At 35.7% G+C, this 24046-nt stretch overlaps 3 protein-coding genes across 4 annotated transcripts in view; 1 reads left to right on the top strand and 2 right to left on the bottom strand.

Moving 5' to 3' along the window:
* mad1l1 (mitotic arrest deficient 1 like 1) overlaps positions 1 to 10499 on the bottom strand; it is an 87990-nt gene extending 77491 nt beyond the window's left edge. Inside the window, exons 1-9 of the mRNA XM_067442090.1 lie at positions 10363 to 10499; positions 9261 to 9440; positions 8990 to 9130; positions 8591 to 8770; positions 7434 to 7558; positions 7230 to 7311; positions 6918 to 7048; positions 6408 to 6522; positions 5302 to 5363 (exon numbers count right to left, since the gene is read on the bottom strand). Of these exons, the coding sequence (XP_067298191.1) occupies positions 5302 to 5363; positions 6408 to 6522; positions 6918 to 7048; positions 7230 to 7311; positions 7434 to 7558; positions 8591 to 8770; positions 8990 to 9130; positions 9261 to 9407 (983 nt within the window). The 5' untranslated portion in view covers positions 9408 to 9440; positions 10363 to 10499. The remainder of the gene's footprint in view (positions 1 to 5301; positions 5364 to 6407; positions 6523 to 6917; positions 7049 to 7229; positions 7312 to 7433; positions 7559 to 8590; positions 8771 to 8989; positions 9131 to 9260; positions 9441 to 10362) is intronic.
* Positions 10500 to 10673: 174 nt separating this feature from the next.
* On the top strand, positions 10674 to 16330 carry pmm2 (phosphomannomutase 2). Its single transcript, XM_067442093.1, has 8 exons — positions 10674 to 10893; positions 12368 to 12479; positions 12593 to 12669; positions 12790 to 12881; positions 14736 to 14835; positions 14929 to 15004; positions 15089 to 15204; positions 15293 to 16330. Exons 1-8 carry the CDS (start codon positions 10819 to 10821, stop codon positions 15395 to 15397), a joined length of 753 nt encoding a protein of 250 aa, XP_067298194.1. The 5' UTR covers positions 10674 to 10818; the 3' UTR covers positions 15398 to 16330.
* An 863-nt stretch (positions 16331 to 17193) lies between these two features.
* ints15 (integrator complex subunit 15) lies at positions 17194 to 23980 on the bottom strand. Of its 2 annotated transcripts, none has more exons than XM_067442091.1 (8): positions 23930 to 23980; positions 22871 to 23073; positions 22511 to 22732; positions 21284 to 21449; positions 20839 to 21140; positions 20542 to 20743; positions 20404 to 20443; positions 17194 to 17999 (listed from the first exon to the last, which is right to left on the bottom strand). In XM_067442091.1, the coding sequence occupies exons 2-8, from the start codon at positions 23066 to 23068 to the stop codon at positions 17702 to 17704; spliced, it is 1428 nt and encodes a 475-aa protein (XP_067298192.1). In that variant the 5' UTR covers positions 23069 to 23073; positions 23930 to 23980; the 3' UTR covers positions 17194 to 17701. The 2 variants fall into 2 exon arrangements, with proteins under 2 accessions (XP_067298192.1, XP_067298193.1); XM_067442092.1 differs by having other exon boundaries at positions 22871 to 23070; positions 23930 to 23973.
* Between the last annotated feature and the right edge of the window lie 66 nt (positions 23981 to 24046).

The following is a 24046-nucleotide window of genomic DNA, read 5'->3' as shown; positions in this document are numbered from 1 at the left end:
CCGCCCCCATTAACGTCAAAGGGGACGCATGATCGCAAAAAACTTGCCGAAACTTATGACTAACCGGAAGTAGTATTTTTGACAAAGAAATACTCCCATCAAACGTCCACCTTAACTTTTGAAACTTTGTCCATGTTTAGTATGGGATTCCATGTCTTTAACAGTGTAAAAAGATCAGTATGCATGAAACAGCATTTCACCCCCCCTTTAAGTGCACGCACTCAGACGAGAGAGGTATGTATCAACTTGTTTTAGTTAAGGGAATAACATAGTTTAATATAAAAAACTGTGGAGTATCCCTTTAAGGAAGATGAAAGACGTTTCATTGTCTGGTAAATACTGCCATTTATTGTTATTGGTGCATATACAATGAAAACAATTAAATATGGTTCCATTTGTTCATTTAATAATTTTTTTAACTAAATTTATGTTGCATGTTTTACTTATATTAAACAGTTTAATATGAAAAATCTAATTGACTGCAGTTTCTATTTGATTGAAATGATGGTTCCTCTGATAGCATAGTTAAAAAGTACTTGTGAGAAGAAATTCTGCTCAAAGCTCTTCCACTCCAATCCGTACAATGTGAAAATGATCAGAGTTCTGCTGTTGAAGATTACAGCACTTACACAACATTACAAGCATCTGTTTTAGAGTGAAGTTGACAGACGAAGAACTGAGCTGACATTACTGCACTATATAAAAATCCTAGTTGGGACACTCAAATGAAACTATGAATGGCTAGCATATTAAAGGGTTAGTTCAACCAAAAAATAAATGTGTGTCATTAATTACTTTATGTTATGTAAGCCTTATGTTGTTCCAAACCCGTAAGACCTTCTTTCATCTTCAGAATACAAATTAAGATTTGATGAAATCAGAGAGCTTTCCCGGTGGTAAACACGACATCATGTGCAATGTTTACCTAGGAAATAATAATAAGAGATTGTATAATATCTCATTTTGTGTTCAGAAGATAAACTTACAGTCTTATGAGATAGGAACGACATGAGGGTGAGTAACTAATGACAGAAATTTCATTTTGGGGTGAACTAACCTTTTGAGCTTGGATAGAAGATAGTGTTTAAAATATAGGCAAGGCTTCAACTTTAGCACAATGAAAGAGAAAAAATATAGTTTCAATAAATCGGTAATATTGTGAATTATCTTTACCATTTAAAAAACATGTTTTTCTACTTTAATAAGTCTTAAAATGTCATTTATTCCTGTGATGGTAAAGCTGAATTTTCAGCATCATTACTCCAGTCTTCAGTGTCACATGATCCTTACGGTAACAAGTAACTAATATGCTGATTTGCTGCTCAATTAACATTTCTAATTATCATTATTAATGCTGGAAAGTTGATTCAAACATGAAAGGACGACAAGCTGTAGCACTGTAGTGTTCGCTTGGCTTAAGATTTAATACTGTGACAGATTGTCATTCAAATGTCATCATTCAGTAACCTGCATTGGGTTAGTTTTAATTTTTTTATAAATAAAACAAATACTGTAGAAATGCATATCAACACTGAAACACTGCTGATCCATTTCAACATCTTTGTATTGTTATTCTCTACTTTTGTGTATACCACAAAAAGATGGAAAGTGGAGAAATAGGGAAAAAAGAATCACCCTGAGGTTAACCAAATTATATATACATATTAATAACTCAATTTTCATAGTAGTTTGAATTAAGAATATTTTTTTTTATTATTTATAATATGGAGCTAGCCCCCAATTTTAATCATTTTGTCTGACATGACCCTTTTTCACCATCTTCCTGACACTTTCTCACCAAAAATCATTTAGCATAAAAACCTGTATGCTTTCCCCCCTTCCATGGAAAACAAAAGACGGCATTAATGATGTACTGTGATCACTGTATTATTATGACATGAAAATCTTTCACATTTTCTGAAGTCTCATGGTAGCATTGTGTGAAAAAAATTATCAAAATGTTGTGTTATTCTTCCCCTTGTTTATGATTCAGTTGAACTTAAAAACCAGATCATGAATAATGATTTCAGATTAGACCAACTGATTAATACAAAATAAAAATAAAAATACAAACAAATTTGGTCAGCGAACAGCTTCATAAAGGGCTTGTTTACGCCTGGTCACTTCATGTATTTTCTCTGATCGGATAGCTACCATGTCAATGCCCTCCAAAAGACAGATTTAAAATCGATCACTCAAATCATTTCAGGAGGTGGTCTGAGACTGATTTTAATTTTACTCCTCCCAAAAAATAAATATGTGAGAGCATGTCATGGCCAGGGGTTTTCAAACTTTTCAAGGACCCCAACATAAGACGAACCTTTATGAGGGACCTCCTTCCTAAAACCATCTATATATTTTTATGCAGGAAAAAACATTTAAACTGTTAGATAAATAGTAAGTGTGACAGTATAAGTACAACACATTGTTTCCCAACTTAAATTGCCAATACATAATGTTGGATGTATAAATCTGAAGAACAACATTTTCAATGAAGAATTATTTGTATAAGCAACTTTCAGAATAACTATGAAAGCTGCTCACATACTGCGGTAAGCATACCACCTTAACAATCCCAGAAAGCAAGATAAAGGGGACTATAGTGAGAAAAGCTAGAAAGATACAAATCAACATATACAAATCTGGAAAGTATGTATATGGAAAACAAGGAGAGGAACAGTTAGAAATAGACTATCCATTTTTTTATTTGTCTTAATTCTCTGACATTTTCTGGGGACCCATTAGAACCTTCTGAGCTCTGGTGGACCCCAATTTGAAAACCCCTGTCATAGGCTACCATCTCCGGTAGCCAGATATACTGCAACATGCATTCCCACAAATATCGCCGCAGATGATTAGCCTACTTTTCAGCAAGCCAATGCTCAACCACTACAAAAGTCAATGAAAGTTTGGCATTGAATCCTAAAGCCCAACGCAGTCATCTTCATTAAAAGTAGTGACACTAAATTATATTACTAGTGCTGATGCTGCTCTCTCTCCCTCTTAATGCAGTCTTTGATCTTGAAATTAGCTAATGATAAATACAGGGATGCAAATGGGTAATGGGGGGGGGGGGAGTGCACATTGCATGAATAGAGAAAGCATTCTCAGAGTTTTCTTTATTTTTTATATAGTATAAAATAATATTTACTTTTCATGCTCATTTCTAGACACTATGAAGTATCTTTGCATCTGCCTGAAAACTAATTAAGAGAGGTAAAAAGGTGTTGTGTTTTATGCAGGGCAAAACAACCTTTTATGAAACACAAAATAGAATTTAATAGATGTGGGAGCTGAATACATTAAAAAAAAGACAACTAAATGTTTGTTGGAAAATCATCTTAGCTTATTTATTATCACTCAAAACTGAAAATGCTGAAAAGGACCCACTTTCTATGTTTTGCTGTATGCCTTACCCGTTTTTCTTTCCAAGGCAACACTCTTGCTTTCTGCAGCACTACTGGATAGCCGATAACCATACTTGCTCCAGCAGATTTTATATTTTGGCAAAGCCTAATTATTGCTGTTGTCATGGTCACATGCAAGACGCATTTATTTTCATTTATTATTTTTTTATTTATTACCTTGTTATGTCACTTCACAAAACATGAAAAATAAAACAGATCACCCTGAACTGAGGTTTTTTTTATTATTAATTTTTTTATGATTATTTAGATAACATTATTGTTATTATGTTATTATCAGGACACGCAAATATTCCACCATTGCAATATTCCACCATTCCACCTGCTATTAATGCACTATACATATAAGAATAAACCATCTAAACTGCTTTAAATAATCGCACTAAAACTAAACGTGATATGATGATTTGAATTTTGCTTGGGCTTTAACTTTGAGGAGTGCCCTATCCGGCAGTGCGCACACTTTAGATGATCAATGCAGTCAGTTACAGTTCTAGTCGCAATAATGCATGTCAAAATGACTATTCACAAACTGTAAATGGTTAGGTGCATTCACTCACTCATGTTGTTTTCGCACGTAACGCAAGCTTTTGAACATCCGCATTTACTATAGTGTGTGCGTCTTTGTAAATTTGTTAATCATATAAAGCCATCGTGTCTCTTCAGAATACTTTATTATTTTTAGGATGCCTATAACATTTTTTGGATCTTTTAAGTTTGAAAGGAATGGAATTTAAATGGAGGGACAGAAATCTTTCTCTGGTTTCTTAAAATATCTCAATTTGTGTATTGAAGTGAAATGAAAATCTTATAGTTTTGAAGTGACATGAGGGTGAGTACATGATGACAGAATTTATTATTTGGGGTGAATTATACAATATTAATACAGTAAACAGTAAGCTGAGCCTTGGATAAAACTATCGCAAATCATATAGTTTACATCAACAATACATATCGTCACATTGTTATATTGCTATATACAATGTATCGTTACATCCTAATAGTTAACGAATCAGATAGCTATCTGATTAAAAAGGCATGAAGGTGACCAGGTGCAAACAAGGACAAAATTTGCTCTGTTCCTCACATAAAGCTATCGTATGTTTATTTTGCATCATTCACAATGATCGCAGAGAAAAGCGGCTAGTGTATTATTTAGAATTTCTCCTTTTATATTCCACAGAAGAAAGAAATAAGTTCCATTGAAAGTGTTCATCTTTCCAATTTCTAGGCAGATGTTTAGATAATCATGATACCATTAAATATTGGTAACGGATCATTCCCTCGCACTGATGTCTGATATTTTAGGATGGTGATTGACCAATAAGAGACTCAATATTTGTCGTTGTGAGGGGTACTTCAAGAGCACTGTGTGTGTGCTCTACCAAATCCCCATAAGCCATTAAACAGACAATGTTTATATCTTTCCACATGACTGACAAAGCACATCTGCACTTCACACGATCAATAGAACACATGCATATGCAAACACACTGAAACTAGTCCACACAGACATCTGCGACTGTTTCAGCATATATAACAAGCTGACCTTGAGAACACTGCAAAACCAGAGAGCATGTTGAATTTACAACCAATAACACTGACCGACCTAATACAAGTTAATAGACCTACACAGGTGAAGACAGGAAGAGAGAAACAACCCGTTTCTTAAGATCGGAGCGCCCTCTGGTGGCTATGTAATCACCCTTCACACAAAAACAATTGCTTTAGGTTTCATTAAATTCAAATAGCGCTAACTACAATAATTATACCCTCAAATAAGGTTTCATATTGAGTGTCAGATATCTATCATGCTTTTAATGCAAAAGCTTTTCCACAACATTCTATTTTTTTAAAAACATTAGAAAATACCTACCTAATATTAAGTCCCGTAGCCTGGCCAATGTTTTCCCAAGCCTGCAGCTCATGTTCCAATTTCTAAAAGATAAAAAAAAAAAAAAAACATTTCCCACAATGATGGACATTAAAAGCCAAACCAAACAACACTATGATGTACAAATAAATGACATTTTGAGGCAAGAAATCATACCTGGTGGTTGTTTTATGAAAATGTATTTTCTTATTTTTTCCTTTTGATTTTTGGAGTGAAATATCATGCACAAGATCATTTAATATCAGAAAGTAAACCATACATAGTAGAGCCACAAAATTAATCATAAAAAAATCCCGATCGTGAATCCAACATCCACGCAATTTTATTCCTAAATGACAATGATTTGCATGTGTCTATTTAACCTTTGACAAAATCACTCCAGAACATTCAAATCTGTGTTGGTGCTGCTGCTGACCCAGAGAAATAGCTATCATATATTAGTATGAAAGAGCAGTTTTTTTTAACCACAGCGCATCGTTGTTTCTGTTACAAATATTGACATTTATTTACAGAAGTACTGGGATAATAGTTTATAGTTTGTATATAAACACTGATGTCCACAGTAGTGATCAAAATAGACTGTATTACTCTATCATTTGAATGGTAATAAATAAAGATTGTTTAAATTACATTGTCATGCTAGTAGGTGGCAACAAGTGACTTAAAAATGTATTTGTCACTGAATCATTCATTCAAAGCGTTTTTTTAATAATTCATGCAAATTAATTAAATATTTTTAAATATTCTGCACCGATCAACATTTTGTCAGACCTTCTAGTAATTTATTTTAATAAATGAATTAGCTATTTTGTCTAGTAGTCTATTTAGAATCGTGATCTCCATTTGAAACAAACAAAAAAAATTGTGATTCTCAGTTTATCCAGAATTGTGCAGCTCTATTGCATAGCATCTGCAGTGCAAAAATTGTGAAGTAAGAAATAATTGTCAGAACTACTTCATTCAAGTGGTTTCAGGCCATGATCCCCCATAAAACCGCAGATACAATACACAATAATTTCAGAGGAGAAATATACTAAATACTAATTTATACATTGCTCAATGACAAACTACTCTGCATGTGTGTTTACCTCTTTCTCCAACTCCACTTTGAGTTTATCCTCCATCACTCTCTCCATTCTCTCCAACTTCCTCCTCAACCCCTCAGTCTCTTCTTTCAGCAGACTGCTATTCTCCTTTGTCTCTCTGGAAAGGAAATTGAGAGATTGAAATTATGATAGTTATAAATAATGATTTAGGTATGCATCAATCACAGAAAAAAGGGAAATTGAAAAGACAGACATGAAGGCCAATTATGGTAACCCATACACAAATACTGGCCTCTGCATTTAACCCATCCAAGTTAGTCCACACACATTAGGAGCAGTGAGTAAAGACACACACACACACACACACACAGAAAACCGTGGACCCAATGCCGGAGAAATTTGCCTTGGGAGAGATTGCTCGAGGGCCTTGCTTAAGAGCACCCCATACATTTCCTGCCGGTATTGAGAATCAAACCCGCAACATCAGTCTGACTCTCTTGGGCATTAGGCCACACTGCCTCTTAAAAAGTTTGTTGATGACAATGTTTATACCTTAAGAAAGAGTTTTCCTCTCGCAGCCGTTTCATTTCCCGCTCCAGTTCAGGCAGTCTGGCCACTTCAGATTTCATGTTCTTCACAATCACAGCATCTTGCTCTTGAAGAGCCAAACGCCTCTCCAGCTCCTGCAGATGGACAGCACCAAAAAGAGGGACCGGGTCACAAATAAAAGGCAATTTTATCATTCAAAATACAAGTTAGATAGTTTTTTTTAACTAACAAATTGGTAATGGAGTACTTACTTCTGACATCTCTCAGAGCTCCAAACTTCTTAGAAAACAAAACTTAAGACTGAAACAGAATTACCTTTATCTTGAGTTCACTCTCTGTGCTGGTGGAATGCGATGACTGGAGAATTTGGTACCTCTGACTGATGTCCTGGAACTTCCTATCAGCATCAGATGCAAAAACAACAGTACATTTGTATTTCTATTTAAAAGAGAGTATAAGTAAAAACAGTACAAACTGTGAAAGCTACTAATGTGTGTTTGTCCCCATGTGACTTCATACTTGCGCTGCACATCCAGTTGTTCCTGCAGGGCCTGGATCTCCAGGTTTTGGGTGGAGAATTTGGACTCCTGAATCTGGATCTGTTGACTGAGCCTTCGTGTCTCATCTTTTAACTCACTGATCATCTACAATGAACACATTACTTTAAACACCTCATGTAATCCAAACTGGACTAACAAAAGTACAAAATGTTGGTTTAAACAAAACCAGATTTGTGAACACAATTGTCATAACAGTTTTATTTTTGTGTATGCAATTGCACACTACCAAAGAGGATTTTTTTTTTTTAAAGAAATGAACTTTTATTCATCAAGGATGCATTTAAAACCGATCAAAACTGACAGTCAAGTAATTTACTCTTTTACAAGTCTTCTATTTCCATTCTTCTGAACTTTCTTTTCATCAAAACAACATTCTGAAAAATGTGCATCATGGTTTGCACCAGTTTCAATATTGATATTAAGAAATGTTTCTTGAGCATTAAATCAGCGTATTGGGATCATGTGCCACTGAAAACTAAAGAAATGGCTGCTGAAAAATCAGTGCACCTGCTGCATGAAATGGTAACAACAGCTATGGTTCCATTCACCTAGTTGTATGAGCATAGACAACCGTATTACATTTTATCTGGATTTAGCTCTGAGGCACAAGTAATTTATTATATACAATGGCTTTTCATACTCCAGCAACTTCCATTTTTCTATAGTGATATTTAGCGCCAGTTTATCAGGAAGTGACGATTCTGTTCTCTTCGGCTCAATGGATGGAAGCAGTGCTTTATTCGCAAATGTTTTATGCAATATTCCAATATTGAGCATAAGTTAAATTCACAACTTTGTATGGAAACATAGCTAATGTTATTCTGTATTGTCCCTGTCAACTAAAAATAATAATAAAAATAATAATAACTGAGTCTTATTAAAACATGTTGTCAAAATAAAATTCTCATGACAATTGGAAACAACTAGCACTAGCAAGTAACAAACTGGCTTTGAAACAATTGCCTATTGAAAAACCATTACATTACATTATATTATTAGAATATATTATTATTATTATATTATGTTCCAATAGAAAACAATAATGCAATAATTCATCAAACCATAATATGGAGAGCATTATCATCTTTCTACGAACACCAATACATCTAAACACACCTGGTCCGCCTCTGCAAGTTTGCTGTCCTTTTCATTTGCTTTCTTGTGGAGTTCCTCAAGGTTACGCTTTAAAGCCTTGTTGTTTTCCATTTGTTCATTAAGAGCTTCATTTGCTTTCCCTTCTCTTTCTTCCAGACGTCTAATCTTCATCAGTAACTCCCTGTTACGGTCAATTTCCCTCTGTAAATGTAATCGGACAGACACATACACAGGTCAAATTAGTTTTTTTCACAGCAGAGACTGAACGCATCAAATCACATCCTAATGGGTTTTGTCTGCAGTGTCTTTTAAACCCTGTTTCAGACTGCTTTTTTCTTCATATTGCAGGAACATGGCCTGAGAAGGCACTGAAGATCAACAAAATGCATGATTTTCATAACTATCCCATCCATCACTCACCTGTAAGTCTCTGGAGCTGCTGTGTGCCTCCTTCTCCAGCTCTATACGTGCCCGTTTGTGACTGAGCTCCATCTGTTGTTTCTCTTGAGTGAGCTGCAGCAGGCTGGTGTGGGAACGGACACGCTCGGCAGCCTCCTCCAACTACCGTGCACAACAACAAATTCAGTAATCTGCTCTACACATACTATATAAGAGAATAAAAGAGATGACAATGACTTGACATTTAGATATTTCCATAAAAATAAGAACCAAAATTTGAAAGGAGACTTGCCTCCACTCGTTTAGTATAGATTTTCTGAAGGTCGCTTCTTCCATAGGCTGGCTCAGTCTCCAGCAAAGAGCGTTCTGGACACGATATCAAACTCTTGAAAGATTTGAGTGTTGAGAAGATTGTGGTGTCGTCCTCCATATCGTCCATTTTGACAAAGTCTTGGCAGCCTCCTTTGCAGAGCTAGAAAAGAAAATTAATTGAGTAAAAAAAAAAAAAAGCATTCTCTATCCTCAAAAAAAAAAAACTTTGCAAAACAAAGAGGAAATGACACCAATACCTGTAAAATTATGACCAGTTCTATGGTTAGTTCAGTTTCAGTTATTAAGGAAGAATTCTGAACCCATTTAGGATTCTGTTAACATCTGGGCAATAGATTATTTAAATATTGAAAGTTTATAGTTAAGAATAAGGTATATTTCCGGGATTAGTTATCAACTTCCATAAATGTCCAAAATAATGTCTCTATTTATTTTTCTCTATCTTTTTCGGATTTTTTTTTAAAAGATGACACTTGCTCACACAATTAATGAGTTTGGAAATATTTTCCTTACCACATAACATGGTGCTTTGCTAATTGCTACATACCAAGGTCTACCTTATTAATATATCATTATATGACAGAGACGGTAGGAACGTAAAGAGAACTGGGTCCTTCCTTTTCACTTTGTTTACCTCTTGGTCCACTTCGAATTGGCTGAGTTCAGTTCTTTTAAATAGGAGCATAGTGTAAAAACACCCTTAAACTGTCTACTTTTAGGGTATTTCACAGGAATACTATGGTACTCTCATGGCATCTGGTCAAAACATGTCATTGGATACTTGTTATGAACTTAACACTGGTCATAACAATATATGAGCACTAATTAACACTATATTAAAATACGTATTCGTGAGGTAAACATAAAGCATACAGTTAAATCACACACGCTTCAGTTGAATGTAACTTAAGTTAGCAACCGTTCAGCTAACGTCATCTCAAAACATTCTTCAATAAACCGATTTTATTCAAAGAATAAACCGTATGCGAATAAATAGTCCAAAACATACGTGTCCTTCCTACAAAATATAGTATACGGTTCGGGATGGAAACTCTGTAACTCACTTTTCACAGCCCTCTCTCTCTCTCTCTTGGCGCTTGAGTCTCCGGTTTGAACTTCATGCGATTTTGTTTTCGTTGGTTGAGTAGCCGCTACTTCATTTGCACGACAGCGCCATCTGTGTGGCTGGGCGGGATAGATTCACCCATTCAATATGCCACTTACATCGAAATACCACAGGGTACCACGTACATCCATTCTGTAAAATCCAGTTTAGACCCTTTGCTTATTAAACTGCTATATAAAAGCAATAACACAAATGTAACACTATTGCTGTTGGTTCATGGGCACGTGCACGTGGACTCTGACGCACAGCTCACGTCAGCTCACGTCCGACAACACGGAAGTTGTGACGTTGCACTGCTGAATGACTGAACTGAAACTCTCATGCTGGCAGTTTGAGTCTTTGCAAAACTTATTTACAGATCGAAAACGGATTTTTAAAGTTTGCAGGTATTAAAATGGCCAGTTCAAACGTGGACCCGACAATACTGTGTCTGTTTGATGTTGACGGGACTTTAACAGCAGCTCGCCAGGTAAGTGACTAAAGCTGAAGGTGGTAACTTAGTTTAGGTAGTCTTGTTAACTAGTTTTTTTTTTTTCATTAAATGAATGAAACTGAATGATGAGCTGTGTATATGTTTTATAAAGTCAAATTGTATTGTGAATGTAGTTTACTGAATGCTAAATACTAGTCATTTTTCTGTCTCAGAATCAGGATGAGCTTTATTGCCAATATTTTACACATACGAGGAAATTCTTGGTGACAGAATTTTCCACTGCATACACACACACACACACACACACACACACACAAAAGGCAATATGTGGATTATATATTTAGGCCTACACACACACAAACAAAAGGCAATATGTTGATACAGTTATATCATAGCTGTCTATTAAAGATAACATTAATTCTCCATGGACAGTTTTAGTCTGCTTGTTGAGTGAAGAAAGATTTTACATATGAACATTGGTCATATAGTTATTATGGACTAATATTTAATTTAAACACTGGTTCTGTAAATAACATATTTTACAGTGCAACAAAATTAAATCAGTGGTTTGCAACCGTTTGGCAACCAGCCCTCCATTGTCCACAACAATAGGCCACATGACTTATCCAGTTTTTCTTGAACTTCTAGATCAGAATTAAGATTTAAAAATGTTTTTTCTCTCAATTTCTACCTGCTAAAATATCTTAAATCTTGGCATAACTAAACAAAAATGTATAACCATTTGAAAATATTATTTACATGACGGTTGTTGTCTAGAAAAAAGTTCATTCAAATAAGAGAGATCATATTTTGCTATAATAAGTCATCTTGCGGCACATTTGGAAGTGCTTATGATTTAAATGGCAATGAAATTAAAGATGGAAAGTTTTAACCCAAAAGAATAAGTGCTTCTAAATTTTAAAATGTATGTGGAAATGTAATTGTTATTACTATATTGAATATACTATATTACTATATTGATTTAAATTGTATTTCATATATCCAAAACAAATATTAAAGTTGTACTGTCCATGATGAAAGAAATATATTAATATTGTGAAGTAGAATGTAGTTCTAAAAATAATAATATAATTTGTTAAACATTATTTTTAAAGAGTATCAAATACATGTTTATGTTTTAATTTAAATAGTAAACTTGCCAACAAATAAAATGAATTATTATATTTTAATTTGATTACATTAAAATGTTAACTAAATTGTTAACTTTATAAATTGATTTGATTCTCTCAATTTTTGAGACTAAATTTGTATTTGACATTACAGTGTTTTCATATTCTATTTTTTATATGTACTCATAACAGTAAAATAGGCCACAATTAGCTTATATACAGGTCCAGTCATGAAAATAATTATATATTGTTAAACCGTCAAAATCTAAAAAAATACTGCAATATATCATATGGTCTTACCGTCCAGCACTATTTAAAATATATATAGACTATTTAATTGATTTTTTAATGGATTTGGCTGTGTATGTTTTTGTCTTTAGAAAGCAACTCCTGACATGCATCTGCTCTTGAGAGACCTGAGACAACGCGTGAGAGTCGGGGTGGTTGGAGGATCAGATTTGGACAAAATCAAAGAGCAGTTGGGTGATGATGGTGTGTATAACAAATAGTTCAAATATTTGCATGCAAGTGTAAGGAAAAACATCCAATGTATTTATAGTGTGCATGTGTCCTTGGGAGTAATTGAAACGTTTCATCTTTTATAGTGATTGATCGAGTGGATTATGTGTTTGCTGAGAATGGTTTGGTAGCATACAGGTTTGGGCAGCTACACTCTGTACAGGTAGTTTTGATTCTCTGTTTAATAAACTCACACACTCTCATTCTGTCCAGCAAATTATACAATTTGCCTTTCCATTGTGATATATTTTTAATATATTTTTTCTTTTCTTTTTTAAATCAGAGTATTCAAGCATACATGGGAGAGGACATTTTACAAGATTTTATCAATTTCTGCCTCAATTACCTTTCAAAGTTAAAACTACCCAAGAAGAGGTAGGGGGCATTTTTTACTGCATTATTTAAAAGTTTGTCAGTATTAAAGTTAATTCAAAATTTATTTTAACAAATGTTACTGCATTTATAGAGATTAATAATGCTGTATTGAAAGCAATTGAAAACAGATTGTGTGTGTGTGTGCGCGTGCGTGTGCGTATAAAGTTATCTATTTGCAAATAAATGCTCAACATTGATAATAAGCAATGTTTCTTCAGCACCAAATGATTTCTGAAGGATCATGTGACACTGATTAATTCAGCTAGAAAGCATTGCCATCACAGAAATACAGTACATTTTGAAAATATATTAAAAATGGAAAAATAATTGTTTTAAATTGTAATAATGTTTTGTAATATTACTGTTTTTGCAGTGTTTTTCATCACATAAAAAAATAAATATAAATAATAAATAAATAAATATTATATGTGTGTGTATACCCGTATAAATATATACAGTATATACACTCACCTAAAGGATTATTAGGAACACCATACTAACACTGTGTTTGACCCCCTTTCGCCTTCAGAACTGCCTTAATTCTCCATGGCGTTGATTCAACAAGCTGCTGAAAGCATTCTTTAGAAATGTTGGCCCATATTGATAGGATAGCATCTTGCAGTTGATGGAGATTTGTGGGATGCACATCCAGGATGCTCTATTGGATTGAGATCTGGTGACTGTGGGGGACATTTTAGTACAGTTTGAAATTTGAAATGATTCAAGCTTTACATATACATTTAAACATTTAGCAGACGCTTTTATCCAAAGCGACTTACAAAAAGGGGAGAGCAATAGAAGCAACGAAACAAAAAAGGTGCAAGTGCTGTAAGAAGTTAATCAAGCACAGTACGCACAATTGTTTTTTGTCTTTCCTCCATAACCCTCCCCCCCCCCCCCCCCCTCCTTTGTGACATGGTGCATTATCCTGCTGGAAGTAGCCATCAGAGGATGGGTACATGGTGGTCATAAAGGGATGGACATGATCAGAAACAATGCTTAGTTAGGCCGTGGCATTTAAACGATGCCCACTTGGCATTAATGGGCCTAAAGTGTGCCAAGGAAACATCCCCCACACCATTACACCACCACCACCAGCCTGCACAGTGGTAACAAGGCATGATGGATTCATGTTCTCATTCTGTTTACGCCAAATTCTGACTCTACCACCTGAATGTCTCAACAGAAATCGAGACTCATCAGACCAGGAAACATGTGTCCAGTCTTCAACTGTCCAATTTTGGTGAGCTTGTGCAAAATGTAGCCTCTTTTTCCTATGTGTAGAGGAGATGATTGGTGCCCAGTGGGGTCTTCTGCTGTTGTAGCCCATCCGCCTCAAGGTTGGCTTCACAAATGCTTTGCTGCATACCTCGGTTGTAATGAGTGGTTATTTCAGTCAAAGTTGCTCTTCTATCAGCTTGAATCAGTCGGCCCATTCTCCTCTGACCTCTAACATCAACAAGGCATTTTTGCCCACAGGACTGCTGCATACTGGATGTTTTTCCCTTTTCACACCATTCTTTGTAAACCCTAGAAATGGTTGTGCGTGAAAATTCCAGTAACTGAACAGATTGCGAAATACTCAGACTGGCCCATCTGGCACCAACAACCATGGCATGCTCAAAATTGCTTAAATCACCTTTCTTTCCCATTCTGACATTCAGTTTGGAGTTCAGGAGATTGTCTTGACCACACCCCTAAATCCATTGAAGCAACTGCCATGTGATTGGTTGATTAGATAATGGCATTAATAAAAAATTGAACAGGTGTTCCTAATAATCCTTTAGGTGAGTTTACAATTTTATTTGTTTTTACTCAACCATAATGTTTATGGTATTTTTACTGTCATCTCAGAGGGACATTTATTGAATTCCGTAATGGAATGCTGAACGTCTCCCCAGTTGGTCGAAGCTGTAGTCAACAGGAAAGAATCGAATTCTTCGAACTTGATAAGGTCGTTTTTTAGTAATGAATCAACACATGCCATTGTCTTTATAAAGAATGTCATTACAGGTTTATTGACTTTTTTAATGCTCTTTTTATGCAGAAGGAGAAAATCAGAGAAAAGTTTGTCTCTGTTTTAAAAGAAGAGTTTGCTGGGAAAGGACTCGCTTTCTCCATTGGTAAGTAACTTTGTGTATATGTGGTTGTCTAGCCAATAATACATTTGCGTAGTAAACATAAAGTATATGTATTTTTTTCTGTAGGCGGGCAGATCAGCTTTGATGTGTTTCCAGAGGGCTGGGATAAGCGCTACTGCCTGGGAATAGTGGAGAAAGACTCATACAAGTCCATCCATTTCTTTGGAGACAAAACAATGCCTGTAAGTCCTTTATTCCAGTACATATGCACGTCGCAAAGATTCCAAACTTCATTGTAGCAGTTTCGTAATGTTATTTTTTCCCAAACAGGGAGGAAACGATTATGAAATCTTTGTAGACCCCAGGACAATCGGTCATGAGGTGAAGTCACCAGAGGACACACAACGGATCTGCAAGGAGCTCTTCTTCAGCTGAGACGTCCAAGAACTGTAAAACTACGAACGGAAGTCTCACTTGACAAGCCCAAGCCATTGTCTTTTGTGTATTTAAATGATTGTACATCCCGACAGGTACTGGATAAACCTGTACATACAGAACACGTGTATGTGTTTATTTTATATGTAATCTGGCACATTATTGACTTAGTGGTGCTAGTTTCATGTCTGAACTTCTGTGCCTTGAATCATGTCAATACTGGACAATACTTACTAAACACTTAAAATGATTAACCATTCTGATCCAAATGAAAACAGGTATTACAGGGTTTCCGTAGGTCTTAATTTGACCTACAATTAAAGGCCTTAGAAATGTCTTAAATTGGAGCAGAAATTCTCAAATTAAATATCATAGCATTAAATTAGGCCCCTATTCCGCAATCCAGAAAACGTGTACAGAATCATAGAACCCATTCATAAAAAATGTAATTTACGTTGTAATGCGGAATGTCATAGAATTGATAAACGTCTGGATGAATACCGTAAATCAAAAAGTAAAATGTATATCATAGTGCCCTAAAAATATATTTTGTTGTTAAACTTTTAATCAATTACTGCAATTAAATGTTTCATAACTTCAGTTAATTAGACATGCTTTTTGACTAATACATTTAAAACAGAGTAAAGCTGAAACAAACAAACAAAAATTATTTAAATTAATTGCACAAATAGTTACAAATAACTAAACATCCTTAAATCAAGATGCATTTACTTGACATGCAAAATTATGAAATTAAGTCTTTTTTTTCTGAGAAACTGAACAAAATTAAATGAGTTTATGCTAAAAAAAAAAAAAAATGTATCATTGGTTATTTATCATTGGTTATAAAAATTACTTTTTTATTTGAATGAAGTAGATTTTTCTGAAACCATTGGCAGATATTTGTTATTGTTTTAATCATTAAAATAACTTTTACAAAATCACAAGATTTCTTATCTTTCATATTATGTTTCAAGTAAATAGAATCTTTTATATTTTAGACACTGGAAAACAAGACAAAACTACTGAAAAATTATTTTTTTGTAGTGTGATCAGAAGGTTCAATACAAGTCATTTCCACATTCTCGTGTTTATCAGACCCAAAATAATGTTTATTTGAATTTTTTTTTTTTTTAATTAGCTTTTTTTGTAAAATTAATCAAAGTAATAGAGATCTGGTAGCATTTGTATATTCAAACTTTGAAGTGTTGCTAATACAATTCACTGAATGCTTCCTAGACATTTACATTTAGAGAACAAATTGGCTTATGTTCCCCTGTAATTTATTCTTTAAATTTTCTTTAATTAATCTTAAATTTACCTGCAGAAACCCTGTATCAGCTATCACTCAGTAAGACTAGAAGTATAGGTGGTTTTTATATATATTTTTTTGTTATATGCAAATGTGATTAATAAATACAGGTGTGGGCCTGGACTAACGAAAATTAGGGGTGAAGGTGCAACAATTTAGAGGGAATCAAAAGACATTAGGTCAAAGGGACTAAAGGCTCTATTCATTTTTGCTCAAATTAAGCTGATTTAATAATGAACTGCCTGACTGCTGAAGTGAAATCAGTGAAAGCAACAGCGTAGCTATGTTTAAAGTGGCTTCATTCGTGTGCCAAAAATCTGCTGCGCATTGCTGTATAATAAACATGAAATATACCTTTATTCATATGATACTGTTGCATTGTGCTAGTAAAGCACATGTTTACTTTACATGTACGAGTTCAAAACTAGAAGAAAGGTTACTGTACATATTCTGAGCTAAACATAAAAAAAGAGGTCAAACATAATCAAGATGTTCTTGTTTTTTATTAGCAATTTAAAAAATGAAATTAAAATTCTCAACATCCATAATCTACTCACATGTCTATTTTAGTTTGAAGAATACAAGTATTTATTAAGCAAATGTTGTTGTTGTTTTTTTAATGACACTAATTGCTTTTTGAATTTTTTTGGGAAAATAGTGTCATTTCAAGGATTTTAAAAAAGTGTTGAATTTGCTACTTAACCACAAATGTCACTTTTCCAAAATAAAAAAAATTTGATGGTACTGCTTTTTTTCTGCTGAAATAACACTGTACAAGTGCTTTTTAAAGTCCATATCAAACCTGAAATAATGATATAATGTATATCCAATGTTTGATACACAAGAACCTACAACATGGTCAAGCCAATTTGATTACAAGAACATTTCAAACCAAGACCTTTTTGAAGGTCATCAAATATAAAACATAACAAAAAATAGTTTGTTCTCATCCCAAGAGGAAGCAGAGTAGTCCAAAAGTCCTGATTTGCTGGTTAACGAATGGGCCGGTACGGAAAGGCCATGGCAGCAGGATGAAAAGCGTGTGGGGAGAGAGAAGGGTGTGCGGTGTGGGCCGTTAACGGGCGATGTGGAGAGAGCGCTGGATGTGTGGGGTGCGGTGAAAGTACGGGGTGCGGGCTGTGCGGTGAGGGAAGAGCGGACTGGTGTGGGCTGTGGGGAGAGAGCGGGGAGGGTCGACCCGGGTGAATGTGAGGGTACATGTTGGGCTGGAAGGCTCCGCTGTGAGGTGGAGGCTGCACCACTGGACCGGACATCACGAGCTGTAACAGACTACAACACAAAATGAAGTTACTACACACTGCTCACAAGTGAACATACATTTTCTTAATGATTGTGAGAATTGTTTTTGAATGGTTGATAGAGATATCTAGAGAAGGGTGGCTGAACAGATATAAGTAATCAGTATCATACTTAATAAAACAATTATGTACACACCACTATTCAAAGTTTGGGTTGTTTTTTATTTGTTTTGTTTTTTTCAGTATAACAAACACTAACATAGTGTAAAAATACAATTAAAATATTTTTTTCAATTATAATATAATATATTTAGTGAATGATTTATTTTCTCAAGTGAACTAACAGCTGTGGACACTGAATGACTTGCCTGATATAAATGTGATATTACGTGTCAGTTCACAAGCTGTTTTGTTATCTTTCAGCGATTGAAACGACGATTGAGCGATTACACGACATATATATCTCAGTAAGTTTAAATGTATCCAACATATTAAGAGATATTGGTAAATGGTAAAAATGGTAAATGGACTGCATTTATATAGCGCTTTTAACAGACCCTATGGCCATCCAAAGCGCTTTACATCTTGCCTCACATTCACCCATTCACACACCGACGGCGGTGTCAGCCATGTAAGGTGCCATCCAGCTCGTCGGGAGCAGCTGGGTTAGGTGTCTTGCTCATGGACACCTCAACACTTGGTCAGGTGGAACCGGGGATCGAACCACCAACCTTTCGGTTTGTAGACAACCTACATGAACCACTGAGCCACTGCCGCCCCAATTAATTAATATTAATTAATTTTTATTCTTTAGGAAGATATGATCGCTTTCACTCGCGCGCCGCACCGCCATTTGAACTGATACGTTTATACTGTGATCAGTCACATCACATTGAGCGTCAAAACGGCATTTGTCATTTTAATTTAGTGATAAAATGGACTGAATACATAATTTGTTCATGTGGGAACTCGGATTGAAGTATGTTCCGCGCTTAAAGGAACACTGCACCGTTTTTAGAAATAGGGCTTATTCAACTTCCTTTCCTACATTTAGATATGTGGTCAAATGCATTTTTGTCTCAGTACATGCATTGTTTTAGTTTGGCAGGGTCACCACTTAGCATAATGAATGGAATCCTATGTTGCCAGCTAGCATGTCCCGAGTTAAAGTGATCAACAACAAAAAAAACCCCACATAATTAACAGTTTGTTAATTAACAGTTTAATTGAACAGTTTACAAAAAGACACCGCTTTGCCCACGTTTTTCTTTTATTATCGCTATTGTTTTAGTATATTACTGAGAAGCCAGCATGTGTATCCATCGAGAGAAACATACATAAAGCATTATTTTCCAGTTACAACCCATATTAAAGATGCTTCATCAGATGGAAGATGAACTGCGGGGCAAGTGCGTGCCGGCACCTTTTACTCGGCAGCCCTGCTCACGTCAGACGGCACCCCGGTTGGGAAGCGCTGGTATAGACCAAGGGGGTAATCTAGCACTCGGAAAGCGTTCCACCCATAGGGGTGGCCATTGCTAACCAAGCCATCACCTGCTGTTAGCGTCCCATTGACTCCCATTCATTTTTGAGTCACTTTGACAGTGAATAACTTTACATCTGAGGCTTTTAAAGACTCCATTTGTCCATTGTTTATTTCTAAAGAAACACGACAATGCATAAAAGGCTCTTTTACCTTGTATCTTACACTATCGCCCCATAGAAGCTGTTTTTGTAAAAATAGGCTAACGATTGTGTCATAACCAACGCGACTCTGTCGCACAGTTGAGAAATTACCGTATAGACAGGAGGAGACGCTCAGAAGCAATATTTTACTGTCTATGAGTCTAAAGTCTGATAAAGTCAAGGGGGAAGAATGGGGAGAAACCGATAGTGAACCAAAAGCAACGGGAGAAAATATTTAAACAACATGATCTAGATTTCACTTTCCACAACTACTAGAAGACCTACAGCTGTCAGACAGGAGGCTCACGTCACATCTACGTCGTCAAGCTCAGTCTGAGCCTGCGCAGTTCGCTCAGCCATCAGGAGTGAGTGCTTCTAATTGACCTCACTTTCCGCCGTTGATGTCTATGGGATCGCTCTGTCCATTTCTTTTACTATCTATGGTATACACCCAGCTCCCAACCCAACTTTAAGAATAGATTAACAGCGTTATTTTTTTTAATCGCCCGATAAGAGTCTCACATTAACGCAGCACGTTAACAGCCCACCACTAATTTTATATATATATATAATATATAATATAATAATATATATATAATATTGTATAATTTTATACAATATTTATTTACAATATACAATTACAATTATTTATAATATTTATTTTTTACTATGCCATCTTAGAGGTACATTTATTAAATTACACAAGAGAATGCTGAACATCTCCCCAATTGTGATTTACAGTGACTTACTTGTTGTGAGGAAGTCGGGAGCACAAAGTCCGTAGGTCCTCTGAGGAATAAATGACATGAGAGGAAATGGCATAACTGAAATGGTGCTCTTAGAAGATCAAAACCCAAACAGGCCATTGTGAAGTAAACATAACTTACCTCTGGCACACAGAAGGGCTCCTGTTGCCATGGCGACCTGAAGAGCTTGTGCCAGCCTATCCAGAGCCAGCTGGATATGATTGGCAACAGAGAGGGACGTGAGCTTCTCACAGAGGCGGCTGACTTCCTCTACTAGTGCGGCAACAGACTCTACAGGAAGCACAGCTAGACGACCAATCAAATTCTGTTCTGTCAGATGGACCTGCAGGAGTTAAAATAAAAACACATTATATATTCTAACACTGAATGGAATCCTCAGCGCCTTACAAAATTGTACAAGTTGAAGAGATAAAACACCTGCAGCATGAGAAAGACTTGAAGAACACTGAGGTGCAGTTTAGAGTACAGCTCTTCATACGCTGTTCCTTTTTCACTTTCTCCATGACCATTGGTCAAAGCCATTTTCCGGGCTCTCTGATAGGCTAATGGAGCTTTCACACACCAGCGGAGCAGACCCAATAGAGGCGTGATCTCAAGGCAACCCAACGGCAGGCTGGAATTGAGGGGAGTGTTGATGAAGGTGAGGAGCAACAGTCTGGGATCCTCCGTGATCCAACCAACCAGCATCTCCAAGAGAGCAGGGGGCGGAGTCAACTCTTCTACAAGCGACAATATCATATATATAATTGTTTTGTTCTTATAAAACATTTAAATATTGCTTATTTTAAGGAATTAATTTTATAGTATTATACATTTTAGTATAAGGTTTATAAAGACAGAGAAATAAGATGTTCACTCGTACCTGAGGAGAAGTCATAGAGTGCCGTTATTGCTGTGATGAGCTGGCAGCAGAAGCGAGGACTGGCTGAACAGATGTTTTGCAGGGTAGAGATGGCACACGGCACCAGTGTGCAGTAATCATCCATCAGCACCTGAGCCAAACGCACACACCACGCTGAGTGTGTGCGCTAAAATAAAGAAATCAAAAATATACATCATATTTACCCAAATAAAAAAACGTATATCTTAAAATATGTAATTGGCAACGTTTTGTCTCAAGATGCACACCAGTATTTTCCCACACCAGGTATCAAGATGTTTATAAAAGCAGGGTTTATGTACAAATACTGCTAAATAAAATTCAAGGACTTTTCAAACACTTTATGGTTTCAAAGGACTACAATCCGAGATCTCACTTATCAAACAACATCTTTGTTATTTATCAAAACTCTAAAAAAGTTAAATAAAAAAGGAAGATATTTGTAATTATGTTTGAATATGGAAGCCCGTTTCTGCCACTAAATATAAAAAAATATTTTTATCTCACAATTCTGACTTTTTTTCTCACAATTGCGAGTTATAAAGACAGAATTCTGAGATTTAAACTCGCAATTGCGTGATATAAAGTCACAATTCTAACTTTATTTTTCAGTCAGAATTGTGACTTTATATCAAGCAATAGTGAGAAAAAAAGTCAGAATTGAGACTTTATAACTCGCAATTAATTTTTTTATTTTTTTATTTTGTGGCAGAAACGGGCTTCCATATAAGAACTATGTTAAAGGGTTAATTAATTCACCCAAAAATTTAAATTCTGTCACTTATTACCTTTCCAAATCCAAAAGACTTTCCTCCATCTTTGGTCTGTCCATATATAAATTCAATATATAGCATTCAATGGTTCTCAGATTTCATCAAAAAATATCTTCATTTGTGTTTTGAAGAAGAATGAAAGTCTTACAGGTTTGGTACGACATGAGGGCGATTAATTAATGACAGAATTTTCATTTTTGGGTGAACCATTTAAGAACCTAGCTCATGTTGTAAATGAGTTATAACTCTGTGAGAATTTCCACTCAACTATTAGCGAATAAGACCCATCGTTCTTGACATGTTTCGTGAAACTAACAATAAGCATTCTGACCAAATTATCCATTCAATGCAGTTAGCATCCCTTAAGAGAAATCATAAATCATAAAACACTTAAGGCACAAAATCAAAGTAAATGCTCTAATTTCACATCACGCACCTGTAGCCAGGTGGCTGCACACTCCAGTATGGGCACCCGACACACTGCGATCGCCATAGAAACTAGCTTCCCAAGCATGGCCATGCGGCTCTCGTCAGCCTTGTTGCCTTGGAGACTGAAGAGGGCGGAGAAAATGATCTGTCGGATTGCGTCCTTGCTCTGCTCCTGGAAGTAACTGCACATGATCTCCAGCAGCTGCAGTTCTTGAACGCAGCTCATCCTCTGTGTCAAACACAACACAGGATTCATTCAAAGTTCACTCATATGCATCTGAGCAACACATAAAGCATGATAACCCAACAGGAATATCCTGGTTTTAGCAGTGTTCTCCTATTCAGATCAGACGCTCCTGTTCCTCACCTTAGGCTGGATGTTCCTGTCTTTAGGGACGTGAAAGATGAACTCCTCCACTAGGTCCACCGTGCTCTTCTCTAATCCTGACGTGGGGCCCGTGGAGCTCTGCAGAGCACTGCCCAGCGAGATGTCCAGATGATACAGAACCTCTTTAGCAGCACTCAGCGGATCGCGCCGCAGCAACGCATGTCGAATATCACTCATCTCTGCTGTGGAAGACAAACTACACCATTAGTTCAAATACAAGCATCTGACAAACTGTATCAGTCAGTGACATAAGATGAACCAAAATATATCATTGTATGCATTATTTCAAGACATGAAGCACGATAATACAACCAATTTCATACATGTATCATCTATGAAATGTTGCGATAGTCTTTTGTTAACTAATGTCAAGTTTTTCTCGAATGAGGGAAAAAAAATGTAGGGCAGGATGTGATTTTGTCCTCGGATGATTGTGCTTTGCTATTGTTGTGTTGCGCCCTCGCGCCAGTAAACACATTATCAGAGAAGAGATGTCATTGCAAGAGGGAGGGGAGGCTATATAGATAAAAGATTATGAGGGCAGGTTCATTTAGAGAAAAAAAAGATCATTTAAAATAATGAATACTGCAGTATTCTATATAAATAAATAAAACATTTTTAAAAATTGTCAATTTTGATTTCTTGGTGACTTTAATACTGCTGAACACTTTTGGATATGCATTATGGTAATATACTATGGATTTCTTTTATCTTTTTTACATGTATCGTGTTTTGGGGATAATACAGTAACGTATACACGTATAAAAGCACCATCTTTTACTATCTCAGTACAATTGTGGACTATAGGAACAAACAAAATCCTAACTAATTTGATCGTATTACAAACACTTTTATTTTATTATAAATTGGTTAATAGGAAACTGTTAATCAGTACACACATCACCCACAATAAAAGATTATTCTCTATGGCAAAACATACATTTTCCAAAGCGATGCTGTTTACACAGCGCAATATTAATTTTAAAAATGTTACCTTGGTTCAAACTATATAGATATGCACAGTTAAAACACCCTTACCTGGGTTAATAATAAGACTCGTAACATTAGCTTCTCTCAATCAGCAAATGCCTTTCTTTTACTGTCTATGGCAAATGCAGATCTCCCATAACTCGAAAGTTGTTCATCACCTAATAA

Source organism: Pseudorasbora parva, chromosome 4 (genome assembly GCF_024679245.1).
Source record: "Pseudorasbora parva isolate DD20220531a chromosome 4, ASM2467924v1, whole genome shotgun sequence".
Lineage (NCBI taxonomy): Eukaryota > Metazoa > Chordata > Actinopteri > Cypriniformes > Gobionidae > Pseudorasbora > Pseudorasbora parva.
Note: the sequence above shows the minus strand (reverse complement) of the source record. Positions and strands in the feature narration are given on the sequence as shown.